The sequence below is a fragment of the Tyto alba genome, unplaced genomic scaffold (assembly GCF_018691265.1).
Source record: "Tyto alba isolate M040663 unplaced genomic scaffold, T.alba_DEE_v4.0 Super-Scaffold_3, whole genome shotgun sequence".
NCBI lineage: Eukaryota > Metazoa > Chordata > Aves > Strigiformes > Tytonidae > Tyto > Tyto alba.
This window is the reverse complement of record NW_024881304.1, coordinates 15,567,009-15,584,893: the sequence shown is the minus strand read 5'-3', so window position 1 is coordinate 15,584,893 and position 17,885 is coordinate 15,567,009. Positions and strand designations below refer to the sequence as shown.

Here is a 17,885-nt window from a genome sequence, read left to right as displayed (position 1 = left end):
GAACGTTTCTGGAAGATGATGGCAGCGCTGTCAAAACGCCCGCGGCTCTGCAGGGGCTAGTGACCTGACCCAAAGCAGAAATTCGTCAAGGTGGCGGCCGAAGCATTCGCCAAGGCGCAGGAGGCCCGTGCCCGAGGAAAAGGGCACGGAGCAGGAGTTGGCTCCCGGCTGCCCGGCCCTTGCTGGGTAACTTCCAGCGCAGCCGCCGGCGGGCCGAGGCCGGGCTCGGCCGCCCTTCCCCTCACGGAGCGGGGCCTGCGCATCCCCCGTCCCCCCCCGGCGGTACCTGCTGCCCCTCCCGCCGCCCGGAGCCCGCTCCCGCCCCGCGGGCAGGACGGGGCCGCCCCCCCGCAGCCAGGCCCCGGTGGCCTCAGCCCCGCTCCCCCGGGGACGGGCAGGCGACGAGCCCTCCGAGGGGGAAGGGACGGGAAAGGAAGGGGGGTGGTGGTGGTGGTTGAGGCGGGTGGGGGGGGAACGACACCGCCGGCTGAAGGGAGCCGGCCCGCCCGCCGCGGCGGGGGGCAGCGCCCGCGGCGCTGAGGGGAAAGGAGAGAGGGAGGCGGCGCGAAAGGGGCTCCCGGCCGGGGGTGGGACCCGCCGGGGGACGCTCCCCGCTCTCCTCCCCGCCGGGGCTGGCGGCGGGGCCGCCCCCATTGGCCGCGGCGCGGCGGCGAGCTCCGCCCGCCGGAGCGGCGCGGCGCGGGGAGGGAGAGGAGGGAGGGGGAGAAGGAGGAGGAGGAGGAGGAGGAGAAGAAGGAGAAGGGAGGGCGCCGGGCTGCGCTGCGCTGCTAGTCTGGAGCGGAGCCTGGCAGCGGCAGGAGCGGGGGTGAGGAGCAGCCGGAGCCTTCTGGACGGAGGCAGCCCCGTCCCCCTCCCCTCCCCCTCGCCTCTTTCTTTGTGCGCAGGGCAGGGGCGGCCCCGATCCATGGTCATGGGCGACAAGAAGAGCCCGACCAGGTGAGCCGGGGGCGCGGGGGTGTGTGTATGTGTTTTGGGGAGGGGGGGAAAGAGTGCACCTAAGATGGAGGGAGCCCGGCGGGGGCCGCCCCGGCGGCGGTGGCGGCGGGCCCGGCGCGGCGCTGGCGCGGCGGGAGGGGGGGGGGATGGCGGTGGGTAGGCCCTTGGCTGGTAGTTGCGTGCGTGTGCTCCGCCGCGGGGGAAGCGGGGCGGGCGCGGCGGCGAGGGGCTCCTAAGATGGAGGGAGAGTGCGGGGAGGGGGGCGGGATGCCCGCGCCGCCCCGCCAGGTACGCGGAGGGGGGGGGGGGGGGGGGGGGGGGGGCTGCGGGCGGGGAGGGAGGGAGGGAGGCTCCTAAGATGGAGGGAGCGTGGAAGGGCAGGAGGAGGAGTAGTGCCGGTGTCTCCCTGCCTGCCGCCGGTGCCAGGGCTGGTCTGGTGTGAGAGCAGCCATGGCGGCTCCACTCGCTCGCACTCCCGCTCCGCGCACTCGCTGCTCCCAGACAAAGGGAGGTTTAACAAGGTGGAGGAGGGAACGCGCCTCCCAGCCTTCAAACTCTCCCACCCACCCTCCCTCCCTCCCTCCCTCCGAGGGTGGGAGGGAAGGAGGGAGGGAGGCGGCCCCCGCCGCGGTGAGGGGGGCGCCGGGGGACGCGGCCGGCCCGGCCCGGTTGGGTTCGGCCCGGCCCGGCCCGGCGGGGCCCTCCCGGGGCCGGGGGCGGAGCGCGGCGCAGCACCGCACCTCTCCGGGCGCCGGCCCCGGTAGGTGTTTGTCTGCTGTTCCCGGGCGCGGGGAGAGGAGGAGGAGGAGGATGGGGGGGGGGGGGGGGGGGGGGGGGGGGGGGGGGAAGAGCGACGGTGAGAGCAGGCGCTGGGTTTCGGGGCTCTGTAACATGGTTTCTCATGTGTGTGTTTTCTTTCTCTCCTCCCCTCCCTCCTCCTCCCGCCGCCTCCCTTCTCCTCCCCAAACACACACGTACACACACACACCACACATACACACACACACACGCACGCTTCCCCTCTCCCTCCCCCTCCTCAAGGCCGAAGAGGCAAGCCAAACCTGCAGCCGACGAAGGCTTTTGGGATTGTAGCGTGTGCACCTTCAGGAACAGTGCCGAAGCCTTCAAATGCAGCATCTGCGATGTCAGGAAAGGCACCTCCACAAGGTATGTCCGCACCTTTCCATGCGGCTTTCGCTCTGCGCTGGGCTGCACCGACTTGTTGATTTTTTTTTTTTTTTTTTTTTCTTTTTTTTCCCCTGCTGTTGCCTGGATATCTGCTGGTTGCATCCCCTTTCCCCCTCGATGCAGTCCTTTCTGCCCCCATTCAAAAGCTTGTGGATTTTAAAAATTCTCTTTCAAGCATTTAATTGAAGCTGGAAGACGTGTTTCGTGGATGTGGCAGTGACCTGAATCTTCTTGTTGTTCTGTGCTTTTTTGTCACTGATGTACGAAGGACCTCTTGGAGATCTGCAGCCAGCCAGAAATGTTCTGACTGTGGTTTGGGGCAGACAGTGTTCTGTGGTTTGGGTGGAGATTTACCTGTCTTTCCTACAGGAGTAGAAATGATTGTGGATTAAGGGAGTGAGAAGGGAAACAGCTGAAACTAAAGATGCCATGAGAACAAAAACTCCCTTCCCGAGATGTTGATCTCTCGGTGTTTGTTGTCATCTGAAAGGAATCGGCTTTGTGCTCAGTGTGGGAATGGTGCGGATTTCTGAAAGCTTTAGCTGTCAGGTCTCTCTGACTGCCTTGCACTGAGTAACTGTGGAACTCTTTATGAGATGGTGAAGCTGACATACAGTACTTAACTTAATCTCAACCCCCCCCCCCCCCCCCCCCCCCCCCCCCCCAAAACTTGCACTCTCCAAGTTAATGGGTTCAGAAAGTTTGTCCTGGAAATATCAGTTGGTGTTAAAACAGGCATGCAGTACTCTGCTTTTTCTTTCTTTTTCTGATTTGTTCTACCATGTTGGCTTCTGATTTTGTTCATATTGTACCTTCCAAATTTGAGTTACCATTGCTCTGCTCTGCTAAGGAAGCAGTCCGTAAGATTTTCATTGTGAAAGGCGTTGTTTTCCTCCTTTGAGTGAAGCAGTATATTGAGATGCTCTCATGAGCAGGCTGTTTGCATGCCTTGGCTGTCTTGACTTGATTGACAAAGGAGGTGAAAGCGTGTTCGGTTGGTTATTGTTCGACTGTGCTTTAGACAATGTGAAGTGCCTACATTTTTAATGGGAGCATGCTTTTGGGCCATTGAAACTGAGTTACAGCAACAGAGTGCTGTAGTGCTTCACTGTGTGTTTTGTGATACACATTGGTTACGAGTATCTCTGTGCTTTTTTACAAAATATACAGAGGTGTTGAACTTTAAAATGATTTTAAATAGCGTAGTTACAGCATTGAGTAAGATTGAGCTTTTGGGGCAGCAGTGTTCGGTATGCACCTAGCACTGATTCTTCACTCCTTCAGTCTCATTTTGTCATGCAACTAACCCTTCACAGCACGCATGATTTATGCTGGTTTCTGTCTCCTTGGCTTCCCCGTTGGCTCAGGTGAAACACATTGATCCTGCAGTCGCCTGGTCTTCACTGTGCTACTACAGTGCGTAGCCTTGCAGTCACCGCAAGTTCTCGCAGCGTCACGTCAAGCGTGTGCACGGGTGTTTGTAAGAGGAGAGCCTTAATGAGATGTAGGAGCCCATATGGGTTGTCTCTTGTATCAGACTCAATTGTTTTTATTTGGCCACCATGCTGATGTTCATTTTGAGAGCAGCAGCTTTCTCTTGCGTGCCCCCTTGGTTTTTTTTTTTTTAAATTATACTTTTCAAACTGTTTGAGGAAGTAGGATGTTTTGTCTTTTAAAGGGCCATTAAGAGGGATAGCAGTTGATTATTTCAGGTTAAGAGCTGTAGACTTACTTGCAGATGTGATCTTTGGGTCTAGAACATTGTACTTCTGTTTAGCTTTTAATGGACCCTTATGAATGGCTTCTAATTTTAATTCATTTAATTCATCAGCTTTCTATTCATTTTTGCTGCTTTTAAAATTGCTTTTGTTTGTAGAATTTGAGAAAGTATTTAAAATATTCAATGGACCATCATGTCTGCTTGCATATTTATATAATTTATGAATAAATATAACCGAAAGCAGGAGTGATTGAACATTGTGAGCGAGCGTCATATGTTGAGAAGACCTGGGAGGTCAGAGTCCTTTGTTGTGGTATTGCTTTGAGTGTTACAGTATGTGACGTATGAGCCAATGCCAGGGAAATTCTTCAGAATTTTTTGAATAAATGACTGATGTAAAGATGCTTAATGAGTTATGATTGATAATTTATTACTTGAAATATAAGGTGTCTGATGAGCTTGACTTTTAAGTTGCAATTTGACAAGTTGATGACACTCTTCTACATTTAAAACTGCCTTGCTTCGTTAAGGCATACTTCAGTAACACTTATCGGAAATTTATCAAACTCGCTTTTTAAAGAACTCTGCGATGTAGTCAAAGACATCATAGATGTGGTGAGGCAACTGGTTTTCATCAAATTATTGTATGCAATCACTGTATGCCCATTTTTTTTATTAAGATCTGGTATGACCTACTTCCCCCACCCCCCTTCCCCTGTGAAGCTGGTTATTTGCTGTAGAATTTACTTTGGCTGATAAATATTCTCTGATTTGAGAACTAGTTAGGACATTACCTAATTCTCACCGTGAGTATATTTTTTTCAGACTCGATATAATCTGTTGATGTGTGGGTGGGGTGTCTGGCAGCAGTTAGAAGTTTTACTTTCTCAGATCCAACTATCCCCTTTCCCTAGGATCTCATAAAAGGAGCTTCAAACGCGGTGAGTCTTTAGAGTTGACCTGCCAAGTCAAAATCACTGTAGATGCTACACAGTTAAATTGCACCCGAATACTTTTTCAAGGGGCCGTTCTTAAATATTTCAGTTGGACTTTTAAATAAAAATGAGGTCAAATCCATCTCAGGAGAATTGGGAGTTGTCTTTCAAAGATTACATTAAACCTGTAGTATGTACTTGAATATTGGATTTCTTGTGGTATGTTACTAACTTCCTTTGCTCAACCTTATTCTTGCTATTTTATGGTTAAACTTTATTAAGTTCTGTTTAGGCAAGTACGTTGAGTTTTTCTACAGTTTTCCTTCTGTGAGGATCATAGCAAAGATAAAAGCTATGTTCAACACAACGTGCAGTTGAGTAAGATGATTAAACTGGCTAGCTTGGGAGTGAGCAATGGTAATGTGTTTCCCAGAGGTTTTCATATTGGTATAATGGTGCGGGGAACTGGTGCTGGCCACCACTTCCATCCTGCGGCTCTTCTGGTGGTTTGCTCTGGTGTAGCCCCACCTGCTCGTGCACACAGAAGAAGGCTTGAATTAAAGCTTCCGCTGGGAAGTTTGCTTCACGGACATGCGTTCCCTTCCAGTATCCATTACTGCTTCAGATGTAGGAGGAAAGTTTACTTTGGATTTCCTGGGAGCGTGAGGGCAGAATATGGCCTTGTGTTTCCCGTTATGGGGAGCTGTGTGTTCCTGTTTGAGGGTAGACAATGGCTCCCTGCTTCCATTTGTTTTTCTTAATGATATTCTTGCTCTTCTTCCCCTTTGGGTCTCTGATGGTCTCTGTATGTTTTGTGCCTGTACACCTCTTCTTGTAGCTTCTGTTCTCCTCCCAGGCATGGCCACACAGAGTGTTTCTGCATGAGATTGCTTTCAGACTTCGTTGCGAAGGAGAATATTTCTCCCCACTCTGGTTTCACAGAGGTAGTTACTGTTTTCTGAATCTTTCCTTTTGGATAAAGAGGCAAGCAGCGTGATGTGATAGAGCTTCTCTGATGTTAATTTTTCTCTAAGATAAGTGCTTTCCTTGTCCAAACTTCACATCCTCTATCATGCATGTGCCTTGATTACGGGGAAGGGCGCTAAAAAACAGTCAGTGGAAGATGCAAGAGCAACAGTTGGATATCTGATACACAAATTAACAAAACAATGGGACTTTAGTACAAAATGAGCAACTTGTAGTGTGTATGTCCTCTGCAAGGCATGTACATAGTAAGCATTTCTGCTGTATTTGTTGCTGATGCCTGTATGCGTAAAGTGCATGGTTTGAAGCTTGCATCAAATGATTTGAACGTATATTTGATTATGGAGTGCTCAAGGAGTGTATATCAGTAGTGCTTCACTCTTCTGCCATCCTTATTTCTGAGGGGAGTCTGAGCTGAGACTTCATCATAAATTTAAAATTAATTTTCTCTTGTTTGGAACAGGTGTCTCAGCCACCGGTCTTTGTTCTCCTTCAGTTCTCCAGAAAATTCCTTTGCATGTTTGCAAGATCAAGGTTTGCTAGCACCTTGAAGGATGTAAACTACTGTCCATGTCACTGTTGAAAAGTATTCTCTTGTTCTGTGTCTAAGCTGGGCAGACCAGAATAGACACCAGATACTCCTGCTATTCCTGGAATGAGGAATCAGGCTAATGATCCTGACCTCTGTACAACCAGTGTATGTCCTGCTTATTTGTCACGTATTTGCAGGACAGTTCTTCTAAAAATGCTTGCTTTTGTGTGTAGCTGTGGTGTAGGCTGGAAGCAAAGTGGTTGTATTCAATTCTTTCAAGTTAAATAGCTCTCACCTGCATTAAGGTGGGTTTTATTTAGCATCATAGCTGGCCTTTAAGTGGGCTATTCTCCATAAAAATGGAGTATGTGACTCATTTGGAAAAAGCTGTTGTGGAAGGGACATGGGTGCCTTTGCTCTGGAATATTTGTTTTATTAATTGGCCATTTAGGTCTGTGGTTAAATCATCCCTATTTTTCCCCGTTGATCATTGACGTTAAATGGCAGTTAGATCAGGTGGAGCAGAGCGTGGTCTTTACCAGCCTGGAGTTGTGCCAGGGCTCCATGGGGCCATCCAGATCCGGAGGATGTGTCCCCTTGGGGGCACCTTTGCTGGTGATGGGTGGAAACAGCGTAATTCTGCCTAGGTGGTTTTGAGTGCTGGAATGCATGATACCTGTTTGCAAAATGTTTGCCCACATGCGAGGAGTTCTTAGGACCTCTATTGTCTCATACCTTGTTTATCAGCACTGTCTGAAAGTAATTAGCTGTTGCTTTCTGAAATTGTAGATGAGGAGTACTTTTGATAGGTCTGGCAAACCCACCAGGACGTGGGAGCTGAGGACAGGAGGAGCCTTTTTGCAAACCAAGCATTTTATGCGCAGACAATGCTGATACTTAGCAGCAAGCCCTGAATTCTGGGGCTGTGGTTTGATGATACACATAAGTTTGACTTCATGACTCTTATTGCTGGACTCTGGGTGCCTCAGCCATGTGTCTTGGGGTCTTGATCCATTGTAAACTGACTGCTGATACAGAATCATGCTACGCCTAGTTTTTTAGCTAGCATAGAGTTAGTCTGTGAGACTTCATCTGAGCAGTTGAAGATGTTCAGCTTAAGATCTGCTATTATCTGTCATCCTGGTGCAAGAGTAACACTGGCATAAGATCTGTGTCTTGGGCCGATTGAAAGAAATAAGACTTGTGTCCTGATTTGCTCTTTGCTGATGTTTGGCTCTGGCATTAATTATGTCATTTCCATCACCCCAGGATTTCTCTTGTGTTTCGGCACTTCTGGGAGATCCTTCTCATCAGGGAGGATCCTCAGTGTTGATGTGCAGCACCAAGGCAATGCCCCTTTGTGATGGCTGTCAGATTTGGCTACCTGAAATGCTGTAGGTGACACACAGTAGGTGGTGTGTTGGCTGCTGTGACTCACGTTGCTTCTACCACTTTTTGTTCCTGAAGGTCCTAATAAGGAATAATAGCTATACGTGTTGTGTTTTCTTTTATTAGGGGGGGGGAAAAGGATCTTTTTGTTAAAATAAATAGTAATACGTTTATTGTGGATAAGATGTATTACGATTTTTATGTAGATTACCCGTTTGGGTTAAATAATTTGTGGATGGTAGGGTTTAATATCCATTTCTGTTGGAGACTGTATAAAGATCTAATAGATAAGCTGCAACACTAATCTATCACTGATAATGTGCAGCGCGAATACTATTAATTTTTCCCTTCCTCCATAGACTGCTTTTTTGGGAGATGGGAATCTAAATCCAAGTATGTATGTGTGTGTAGGAGGAGAGGGCATGCAGCTTTTGTCTATTGCTGTAAACAGACATTGCGTCCATTGGGATACTGACCCATTGCTCTCGGCAGGTCCTCGTGGGGAACTGGTAGGCAGAGGAATGCGGAGCAACTTTCTCTGCGTGCCTTTCTTAATTGCCCTGATTGTTTCACGTTCCTGTCAGCTGGCTTCGGAGGGGCTGCTGCTGCCTTTGCAGGATTGGCGTGTATGCTTGCAACCTGATGTGGGTTCATCTAGTAAGCAGAACCTTGCATGAACTGGAAATGAGAAAGTGTGCAGTGTTGCCTGGAGTAATAGTTGAGAGGAGGGAAGTGATGGATATGAAGCGTGGTCCTCTGCGGTCACCTTTGGCTCCTGCAGGCTGACTGTCCTGTACAGCATGCTAGTGTTCCCCAACAGCTTGTAGTGCAGTGGGGCTCTGTTTTGGCTGAACTGTGAGGTCCCTGAAAAAAATCCACTGGACCCAAGACCCATGAGGGATGGAGGGAGTCAAGAAAAGTGCTGTGGATTGTTTTGGCTGACTACATCCAGCTTTTGCGCTGTCACTTGGACACCCCAGCTGTAACCATGCATCAGGTGTCGCTTGTACTCCGGCTGCTGCAAGACCTGCTTTGCGTTAGCGATGTGAATTAAACAGCTTTGCTGTTGATAGGCTCGCTGTTCCTTGCTGTGATGCTGCTCCTTTTCTTCCTGCTCCATCAGCCTTGAATGAGCAGGCAGGTCCTTCCAGGGCCCCTTGGTGAGAAACGGAACATTTTGTGAATCTCTCCTTGTCTGCGTAATTATTCTTGCAAGGAAACCCACTGACCTATTTTGCGGTGTTTCAGGTGGTTCTGTAGGTTAGTGGGTTCCAGTGCCACAATGTAGGTCATTCGCAAGGTGCGCTGGAGTTTCATAGTACGTAGCTCTAACCTGAAAGAAGTTTCATACAAACTCTCTGTGTGACTGTCTTGCAGCTGTACTTTACGTCTCACTTTGCACTGGCCTCTTTCACAAGTTAAAAGGAGAAATCTGGGTATTTCCAGAGGGAAGGGGCCTTACAGGAGGGTTTGTATTTATTCAAAGTGTGCGTGTTTCAGACAGGTAAGGGCAAATTTTTGTTATTGCCACTCCTTGTTTATTAAGGACATGGCAAAAAAAGCAGACCACAAATACCGAGCAACCTGTACGTGCTACCCTAAGCAGATGTCCAGGATTACACGATGCGACAGAAATAATGTGGAAATGCCTCCATTATACTTATGTAAGTTCCTTTTACAGCTGACACATGCTAAATACACTGATAGTCTCTTTGTGCAGACAGATTTTCTTTACATCAACCAGAACTCCTTTCACACTTTTTTGGTACATCTGGAGGTACTACCAAATCCTTAACATTGGTCTTCCTATAAGCCAGCTATTAATTAGGAGCATGCTCTTTGTAGCAGGGTGCTAATTGGTACATCAACAAATTCACTGACTGTTAAACATGGGAAAGATTGTAATTCTGACTGGCTCAGATATAAATGAGAGGGAAAAGCTTCACTACTTCTTGCTGGCCTGGTGGGTTTGGTTTGACTGTTCAGTAACTGTATCTTCAGAGTCAGGTGAATCTCAACTCTTTTCCTAGAAAAAACAAAACAAACTGGCTAAAACTGGGCATTGTTTTGATAGTATTTTATTATTGAAATGCTGCCTGTGTTTCTGAAAGTTAAAAGTACATCCACAGCCAGTCTTCTGTTAAGTAATACTGGAAATGCATGAAAAAAAGGGATTGTAGGGATCTAAAGTACGGCTCGTGAGACCTGAGTTTGAACCATATGTGGTCTTATTTGAGATGCTGGCCTGGGATTGTGGAGTAACTGCCTATGCTACAAGGATCAAAGTAGTAAAAATTTGTAATTATCTTCTTTACGGCAGAAGTCTTGTAATAGTCAAATTGATTTTAACCTAACTGATAAACATTTTGAAGTGTACATTTTATGGCAATTTGCTGAAGAGCTGAAAGGTTCCATGTTTCAGTTAGCACAGTGTATGCTTTATGTCAGTTGCTATATGGAGGTGCAAACTTCCAGAAACTATATTTACAACTTACATAGGAATATGGACACGGCGACATGGACAGTGGGATTGAGTGCATCCTCAGCAAGTTCACTGGCGATACCGAGCTGTGTGGTGTGGGGACACGCTGGAGGGCAGGGGTGGCATCCTGAGGGACCTGGACAGGCTGGAGAGGGGGGCCCGGGCAAACCTCATGGAGTTTGATAAGGCCAAATGCAAGGTCCTGCCCATGGGTCAGGGCAATCCCCAGCACAAACCCAGGCTGGGCGAGGAGTGGCTGGAGAACAGCCCTGCAGAGAAGGACTTGGGGGAGTTGGTTGATGAGAAGCTCAAGATGAGCCAGTCCCGTGCGCTCGCAGCCCAGAACCCACCCGTGCCCTGGGCTGCAGCCAGAGCAGGGGGGGCAGCAGGGCCAGGGGGGGGATTCTCCCCCTCTGCTCCGCTCTGGGGAGACCCCCCTGCAGTGCTGGGGCCAGCTCGGGGGCCCCCAACAGCAGAAGGACCCGGAGCTGCTCGAGCGGGGCCAGAGGAGGCCACGGAGATGCTGGGGGGGCTGGAGCAGCTCCCCTGGGGGGCCGGGCTGAGAGAGTTGGGGGGGTTCAGCCTGGAGAAGAGAAGGCTCCGGGGAGCCCTTCGAGCGGCCTCCCAGGGCTTAAAGGGGGGACAGGAGAGGGGGGGGGGACTGTGGATCAGGGGGTGGGGATGGGACGAGGGGTGATGGGTTTAAACTGCAAGCGGGCAGATTTAGATGAGATCTAAGGCAGAAATTGTTCCCTGTGCAGGGGGTGAGGCGCTGGCCCAGGGGCAGGGGGTGGCACTGGGGGGGCTTTAAGGTCCCTTCCAACGCAAACCATTGTGTGATTCTGTGTTCAGAAGTTCTAGAAACTTCAGTTTGAGGATATTATAAGATTGGTTGTCTTTAAATAAAATAGAAGCAAAAGAAGTCAGTTTTAGATGCTGTTTATGGCTAAACAAGGAATAAATGTTTAGACATTTTTCCTCAAGCAGATTTTTCTTCGGGATTTCAGAGTTATGATGGATTGCTTGTAACATGCAGAGGTGCTAAATGAGACAAAATATCTTGCCTGAGATAAAGCTGCCTTCTTCAGATTTATATTGTTGTGTAGACAGATATGAGACTGATCACAATCTGAAATATTTTTCCTGAACTAAGTTATTTTTGTGCGTGTGGAACTATGTCTGGGTAATTCATGGGCAACATAACTTGATCAAGTTGAGGAGATGGACAGAGGATGTAGAAGTTCTGGGATTTGGTGGCTTCAGTGATGTTATACAGTTGATCAGAACGCTGCCAGATGAGTCTTGAGCATAGGTTACCCCCTACACTTTGGTCCCAAATGTGCAACATTTTTAAAATTATAGGTGTAGTTGCTAATTGAATAGTATTGCTTCCTTTAAATTTTTTTATCTACGCACTAAGTAAATACAAAGAAGGAATTGTATTTTCTTTCACTTGTATTTACAGGTGTCAGTGGGGATGGTATGATGATAGTGTGATTGGAGCATGTGTAGAAGAGGCTGGAATTCACCTTTCAGCAAATCAGCCAGCTAAATATCCATGAATTGCCATATTTTTAATCTGTCTGTGTTTTAATTTGATCAAGAAATTTAGGTTTATGGTAGGTGTTTCATTCCTTTGTTTTAAAAAAGAAAAATCATCTAGATTAGCAGAAGGACATAAATCTTACTTGTCCTGGTTGGACCAAGCACGCGTATATGTTGAGGTTGTTGGAAATGTGTGTTTCTGCTGAAACATTTGGCTCTAATTATGTATCTTGGAGCTCTTACTCTGAAAGTGCTTTCACTGTTTTTTTCGGAAGTGGTACTGAGCACTTTCTCTTCCCGAGATGAGATTTCAATAAGAGAGGCAATACACTGATGGACGATGGCCCTGTGATGGAGTCAATCAGCTAGTGCAGTCATTTGTCTCCTGGGGATACAGGGTAGAGCACATCATTAGCAGCAGAAGGGGAGGCTTTCCTCTGTAATGCTAATAGGGCGAGGAGGCTCTGCTTGGTGCCTGTTTGCTGCTATTGCTCAGTTACTACTGGTGCCTTCTGGAGAAACAAAACCATTTTCATTTGTTATTTGTAACAGTCATGGGTGTGGATCAATTTAACAAAAATATTTAATAAGCTCTAGGAAATGTTTCCAATTCAGCGTCATATTAGCCGTTAGTAAACCTATATCGCCTAAAACTGCTTGTCATAAAAATTGTGCATTGTTTTGGGGGAATTGTGTGCATTTTATTGGTTTTACACACAAGTAGCTCGACTCGCGTAGGAAAGGCTGGCAGCTGCTCGATGCCAGCGTGGGATTCGAAGGACGGTGTGTCTTAGTTGGAGGAGAAATGTTGAAAGCGAAGCTGGTGGGTTGCAGAATTTACTCCAGTGGCATCTGACGGCGCTGGATTTCTGTCAAAGCAAAAGGCAAAGCACGCGGTGGTGACGGCAGGTGGCTTGTCCCCAGGGATGGTGGATGCTGCGCTCTTGTGCGGTGACAGTAACGACTTAGCTTAAAAGCAGCTTGGTGTGTTCCGGGTGGTGGGCATCATCCAGCTTTGTCCAGGGAGGATGAGTTAACTTGCAAGTGGCTGTCCCTCGATGGCTGCTTTGCTCTTTTCCGGGCTCTTGCCTCTCAGTGGAGGTGATGTAGTGGTGGTCCCATCAGGAAGGAGCGTGGGCGGGAGCGCTCCTGTTCCAGGATACAGGGCTGCAAACTTTGGATAAGCAATATATTGGCGTCCAGTGATGGTTAATGCCCACGGGGGGACACAGTGAAACTATAAATGTTGGCAGAAAAGTTATTCTGCATGGCTGGTGGGTGTTTCTCCGTACCTGCCAGCACTGCGAGTGGAGAGGTGGCACCCAGGGCACTGCTTGTTGCGGGGACGTTTTTCCCTCTGCCTTTCTGTTGCTGTGGCTCTGAACAGTTAACTTGCATGCATAGGTTTACCTGTCTGTAAAGCAAATGTAGTAAGAAGTCCCTACCACATGCTGCTTGTAGGAGGTTGACTTAATCTTGAAACCCTGAAATGTCTTCTCAAAAACTGCACGTGAAGTCAGACTTAGGAAACAATGTTTATATTCCTTCCTCTGAACTCTATAGACAATCGTTTAAAAATAAGAGCAAGGTCATCAAGAAAGTGAATGCTGATACAACTGCTGGAATGGCATGGTGGGTAGACTTTGTACACTTAATTTCACTGTCATGTACGGTGACGTCTTTGCTCCTAAAGCACCGGAGGAGTGGCACAGCTGTGTGCTCTCTGGGTACTGAAAGGCATAGGATTCTTAGAGTTGCACAATTTTACATGTGGGTTAGCAGAGTAAGGAACATACTTAATCATGGGTGTGGGAATACAGTACTCTGGCAGCAATTAAGAGTCATTAATTAGAAGTACTTATTACCGGATGTGACTCAAGTTAGTTGCAAGTTGCTTAACTTTTGAGGTCAAGATCTAATGCGTCCGAGACGTGCGTTATTAGAGTCCGTGGGACTAGGGGGCTATCCGCAGGGACAGTCTGTAATACCAGAGCTCAAACTGTGAGATTTTGAGGTTCCTTAAATGACTTATTGACGGTGACAGTTTTGCAGCATCTCTGCAAGCTGGGACCACGCATTTGCGTTCAGAAATGTAGAGCTATGAGGGGTTGGTTTAGACTCCTGGGTTGTATCGGCTGGGAACGTGCAAGTGTGTGCTGGGAATTCATGCTGCTGTGCTGAGAGTCACTATTATTCAACCAGCAGTTGAAGAAGTGGTAGTGAAACTTTTGATTATTATAAAGCTTACGTCTTTGTATGAAAAGGATGACCTTTTTTTTCCAATTACAATTTAAAAAATTGATACAAAAATGCAACAATGAACAAGGAGGTAGAAAATTATGCCCGTACACCGCACACTTATACCATAAATGCATGAGAGATCACACCTTCATATTTAGCATATGCATTTATAAAGTTGTAAAATGTGAGGACAGTTTCACCGCTTGTGCTTGGAAGAGGCATTACTTCTGCCAAGGGCCAGGCATGTCAAGCAAGTAATGGAAAACAGTCCATAAAAAGGTACCTGTTACAATTCTGTGCCAGTTCTCAGGGTTTCTCCTAATATGCAGGGAGAGAGTAAAGGATATCAACTAGCAGTAGGTCTTTATATTTCCATCTCTAGGTTTTCCCCTCTTGCCGTTTTGTTTCTTTTTTTTTTTTTTTTTTTTTTTTTTTTTTTTTTTTTAAGTTATAAGCCAGACTGACTTTCCCACTGGCACTCTGAATTCAAAGCGATGAAATTGTACAGCTGTGTACTACACTTCCTTGTTTTTAAGAACTTGGTAGAAGCAGGAGTGGCTTTTTTTTTTTTTTTTTTTTTTCTCCCCCACAAAGGCATATAGCAGAAGGAACAGGTTTATTTAGTCACAGGTGTGGGAATATGGACGCTACACTAGGAAATTAGTTTAATAGTGGTTGGTTGCTTTATTTCTGAGTGTGCTGGCATTTGCAATTCCGTCTTGGTTTGACAGGTAGTTGACGCCTGGGGAGAATGTGACCTTTTGCTCTTTGCATTGATTTTTCTGAATCGTGTCCAGAGGCTGCAGAAGGCAGCACAGCACTTTGTTGTCAGCTGCAAAGGCTGGACCAGGCCTCTGAGACCGAGGCATGGAGAAGAAAGGGAGTAAGTTGACATGAAACTTAACACAGTTATCTTCTGTCAGCTTGCTTTGTTCCAAGACCTTTTTTTTGAGGGAGATGTTTTTAATAGATAAAAAAGAATTGACTTAAGTTGTATTATATAAAGCCCTAAATGAGGCTCAGGGGAGAACTTGGTCTGCATCCATGTAAGCAGAGGACTCCTCAGACCACTTATCGCTCTGTCCCGGAGCCTCTAAAATTTGAACAGGGGCCGAGATTGATGAAACTTTGGATCTGTGTTGGTTTTTTTTTTGTTATTAAAGTAAGTGTCATAGGTGGTGACCAAACATTTTTTTTTTAGTTTGTTTTTAAGCAGAAACAAAGTACCCCAAAAGTCCAACATATTCACCAAATTTTGCAGGGTGATAGTTCATAATGAGTCTCATTTGTCTAAAGTTTAGTCTTTCTACTGCCAACTGTATAAAATTCTTGGTTTTGATGTTACTGTACAAATTAATATGCTGGTCCTCATATACCCATGTGCTCACTTGGATCAAAAAGACTATATACCTTCTTCATGAAGTTGTATCTGGGCCTTTGCTTATATAGCTGGCAGATTATTAGTAGATAAGACAAGTCAATTATGAGTGGCTTGCTGCTTTTCCTCCCTACTCTAGTTCAGAGTCATATTGTTAGAAGCTTTTAAAGTAAGGTTCCTCCTGGAAGAATTTCTGGCTTGAGGCAGAAAAAGTTTTCCTACCAGTTTTGAACTACTGGGACTATTGTGTTTTTCAAAATCCTATTCATCGCTTCACAAAACTGTTACAAGTACGTCTTGAATCATGCATAGCCTGAAGAATATCCTGGGGGCAGGGAGATATAAATAATTGTTTAATTGGACTGCTCTGCTGTGTAGCTTGTATCATGTTGAATATATGGAAAGGAATGATTTTATTTAGTGTTTTACTGTAACAGTTCTCTGAGTCCTAAGCTGAACATTTACCTTAGTAAAATTTAATGTGGTGTTAAGCAAGACATGTAAATGTGTTTTGACTTAAGCTTTTAGTTTGTAAATAAAAATGTTGCAGACATCTCACCTTTCAAATGTTTGGTAATTATGCTAAGTGAAGTTTTACAAGGAAGAGGCTTACAGGGGAAACAACATTCTATTGGAAGGAAGAAACTTTGTGATTAACTCTAAAAATAGTTAACTATCTCTAATATTTCATTAGATTTATGAAAAAACACGTCTTCAGTGGTTGTTGGTAGAGAAGGCAAAAATCTGAGTAATATATCAACATTGTTTTAATTAAGAATACATTGATATTCTCCTAAAATTCACTTTTGACATCCAGTTCCTAGGCTTAAAATTAATGTAATACTTTAGTTTTTTATACTCCAGGAAAATATGCTCTTTTGCTCAAAACATGCAGCAAAAGCAATCCCATGAAAATCAATTAGAATAATAGAGTACAGCCATTGCAAAATATCATTACAATAGTTAAGTAATTATCCCTCTGCATGACTTAGCAAGAGGATAAATAATGCATGTAGAATTGTGTTGGAGCTTGCAAGGAGGATTCATGCTGGCAGAGTGGATGGGAAGGGCGAAGGCGGAGCACGAGTCCGGGGAGGGGCTCTGCTGGGTCCGGTAGCTGATGACTGAAACCTCTCAGTGCCTGTGATAACGAAGATACGAGAGACACCCAGTTTTTGGTTTCCTTTCAATTTCAAGATGACCTTTGGGAAGAAATCTTCCTTTGCTGTGTTAGCACAGCTTGACTCGAGCTGCCTCTTGGAGCTGCCCGGCAGGTCTTGGTGGGGTGGATGCCCACCTTTGGGGTGCGAGCACGGCCATCCTTTGGGGAATTGCCTTTTGGGGTAGCAGAGCCGGCATCCAGTGGGGTCCAGCTGTGCTGCCGCCTTCCCCGGGGAACTCATGAAGGGTGGAAAAACCCCAAGATGGCACTGCCTCAGGGTGCTGATCCCAGCAGCTCGCTGCCTCACCTGACCCACCGCCCTTAACCTCTCCGTATTTCACCCACATTTCGGTGTGTTACCGCTCTGTAGGTCTGGCTGCTCCTCATCTGCTGTTTGTTGGGCTGAGAGAGCCGCTTAGCGCGTTAACACAAGGCTTGAAGTCTCATCGGCAGTGTGTCCCAGCCCCTGACCGAGCTGTGAGTCTGGTCAGCAGGAATATTGGCTGTTTTTTCAGCAGACAGATGAGGGTTTTGATTTTCTTTCCTTTCAGCTAGAACTGAATACTCCGAATCTGTCAGTTGCTGTCAAGAGGATTGTACTTGGGATTAGTGAGCTACTGGAAGCGGTTTGAATCATTGCAGTTAAAAGCATGCCGAACAGTGGTGTAATTAATAGTTATATAATGTCTTCACCAAGCTTAGGAAACCAGAATGTAACTTGGAAAGGACCACCGTGCATTTAAAGGACAATGTGTTTCTTCCTGGGGCTGTTATGGTCAGGGCAGGTTTGTTGCTGTTTTCTTGGTTCCATCATGAGACATGTGAAAGCACCTTTTCCCTTCCCGCCATTTTTCTCTCATATCTTTAGCATCAGGACAGGGTCAAACCAAGAGCCCTGCTCACCTCAGGCTCGTTGGAGCTATTCGTTGTTTCTGTGATTGCAGAAATTTTCAATTACTGTGTAATTATGGATGCTGCATGAAATAACTCTTCAGCTCATAAGAATATTAGACATTTTTGTTGTTGCATTTTTGAATAGAAGTTTCAGGGAAATTGTGCAATACCCTTCTGTTATACAGTACTAGTAAAACTCTGTCAGCCCTTTACCACTTGTGTTTTTAGGGAAGCTGAAATGGTTATTGAGGTTTCCAAAGTAGTTTCTGTTTTGTGACAAGCCTGAACCTGTCTGGAAAAGCGGTGTAATTCATCAAGGCAGCAGATGAGACTGTGCTCCTGGGACCTCCCGTCTTGTGGGTGTTAAACTGGAGGTATAATGCTTTCAAATTGTTTGTATTAACTTCCATGAGTATCTTAAACACACAGAGATGATGATCAAAATTGAGGTGTTTCTGTAGTTCTGTGTGAGTTAGAT

At 46.7% G+C, this 17,885-nt stretch overlaps 1 protein-coding gene across 1 annotated transcript in view; it reads left to right on the top strand.

Moving 5' to 3' along the window:
* Positions 1-713: 713 nt before the first annotated feature.
* The window catches only part of LOC104365955 (RING1 and YY1 binding protein), a 46,730-nt gene continuing 29,558 nt past the window's right edge, over positions 714-17,885 (top strand). The window contains exons 1-2 of the mRNA XM_042799742.1: positions 714-957; positions 1,999-2,124. Coding sequence (XP_042655676.1) covers positions 926-957; positions 1,999-2,124 — 158 coding nt within the window. The 5' untranslated portion in view covers positions 714-925. The remainder of the gene's footprint in view (positions 958-1,998; positions 2,125-17,885) is intronic.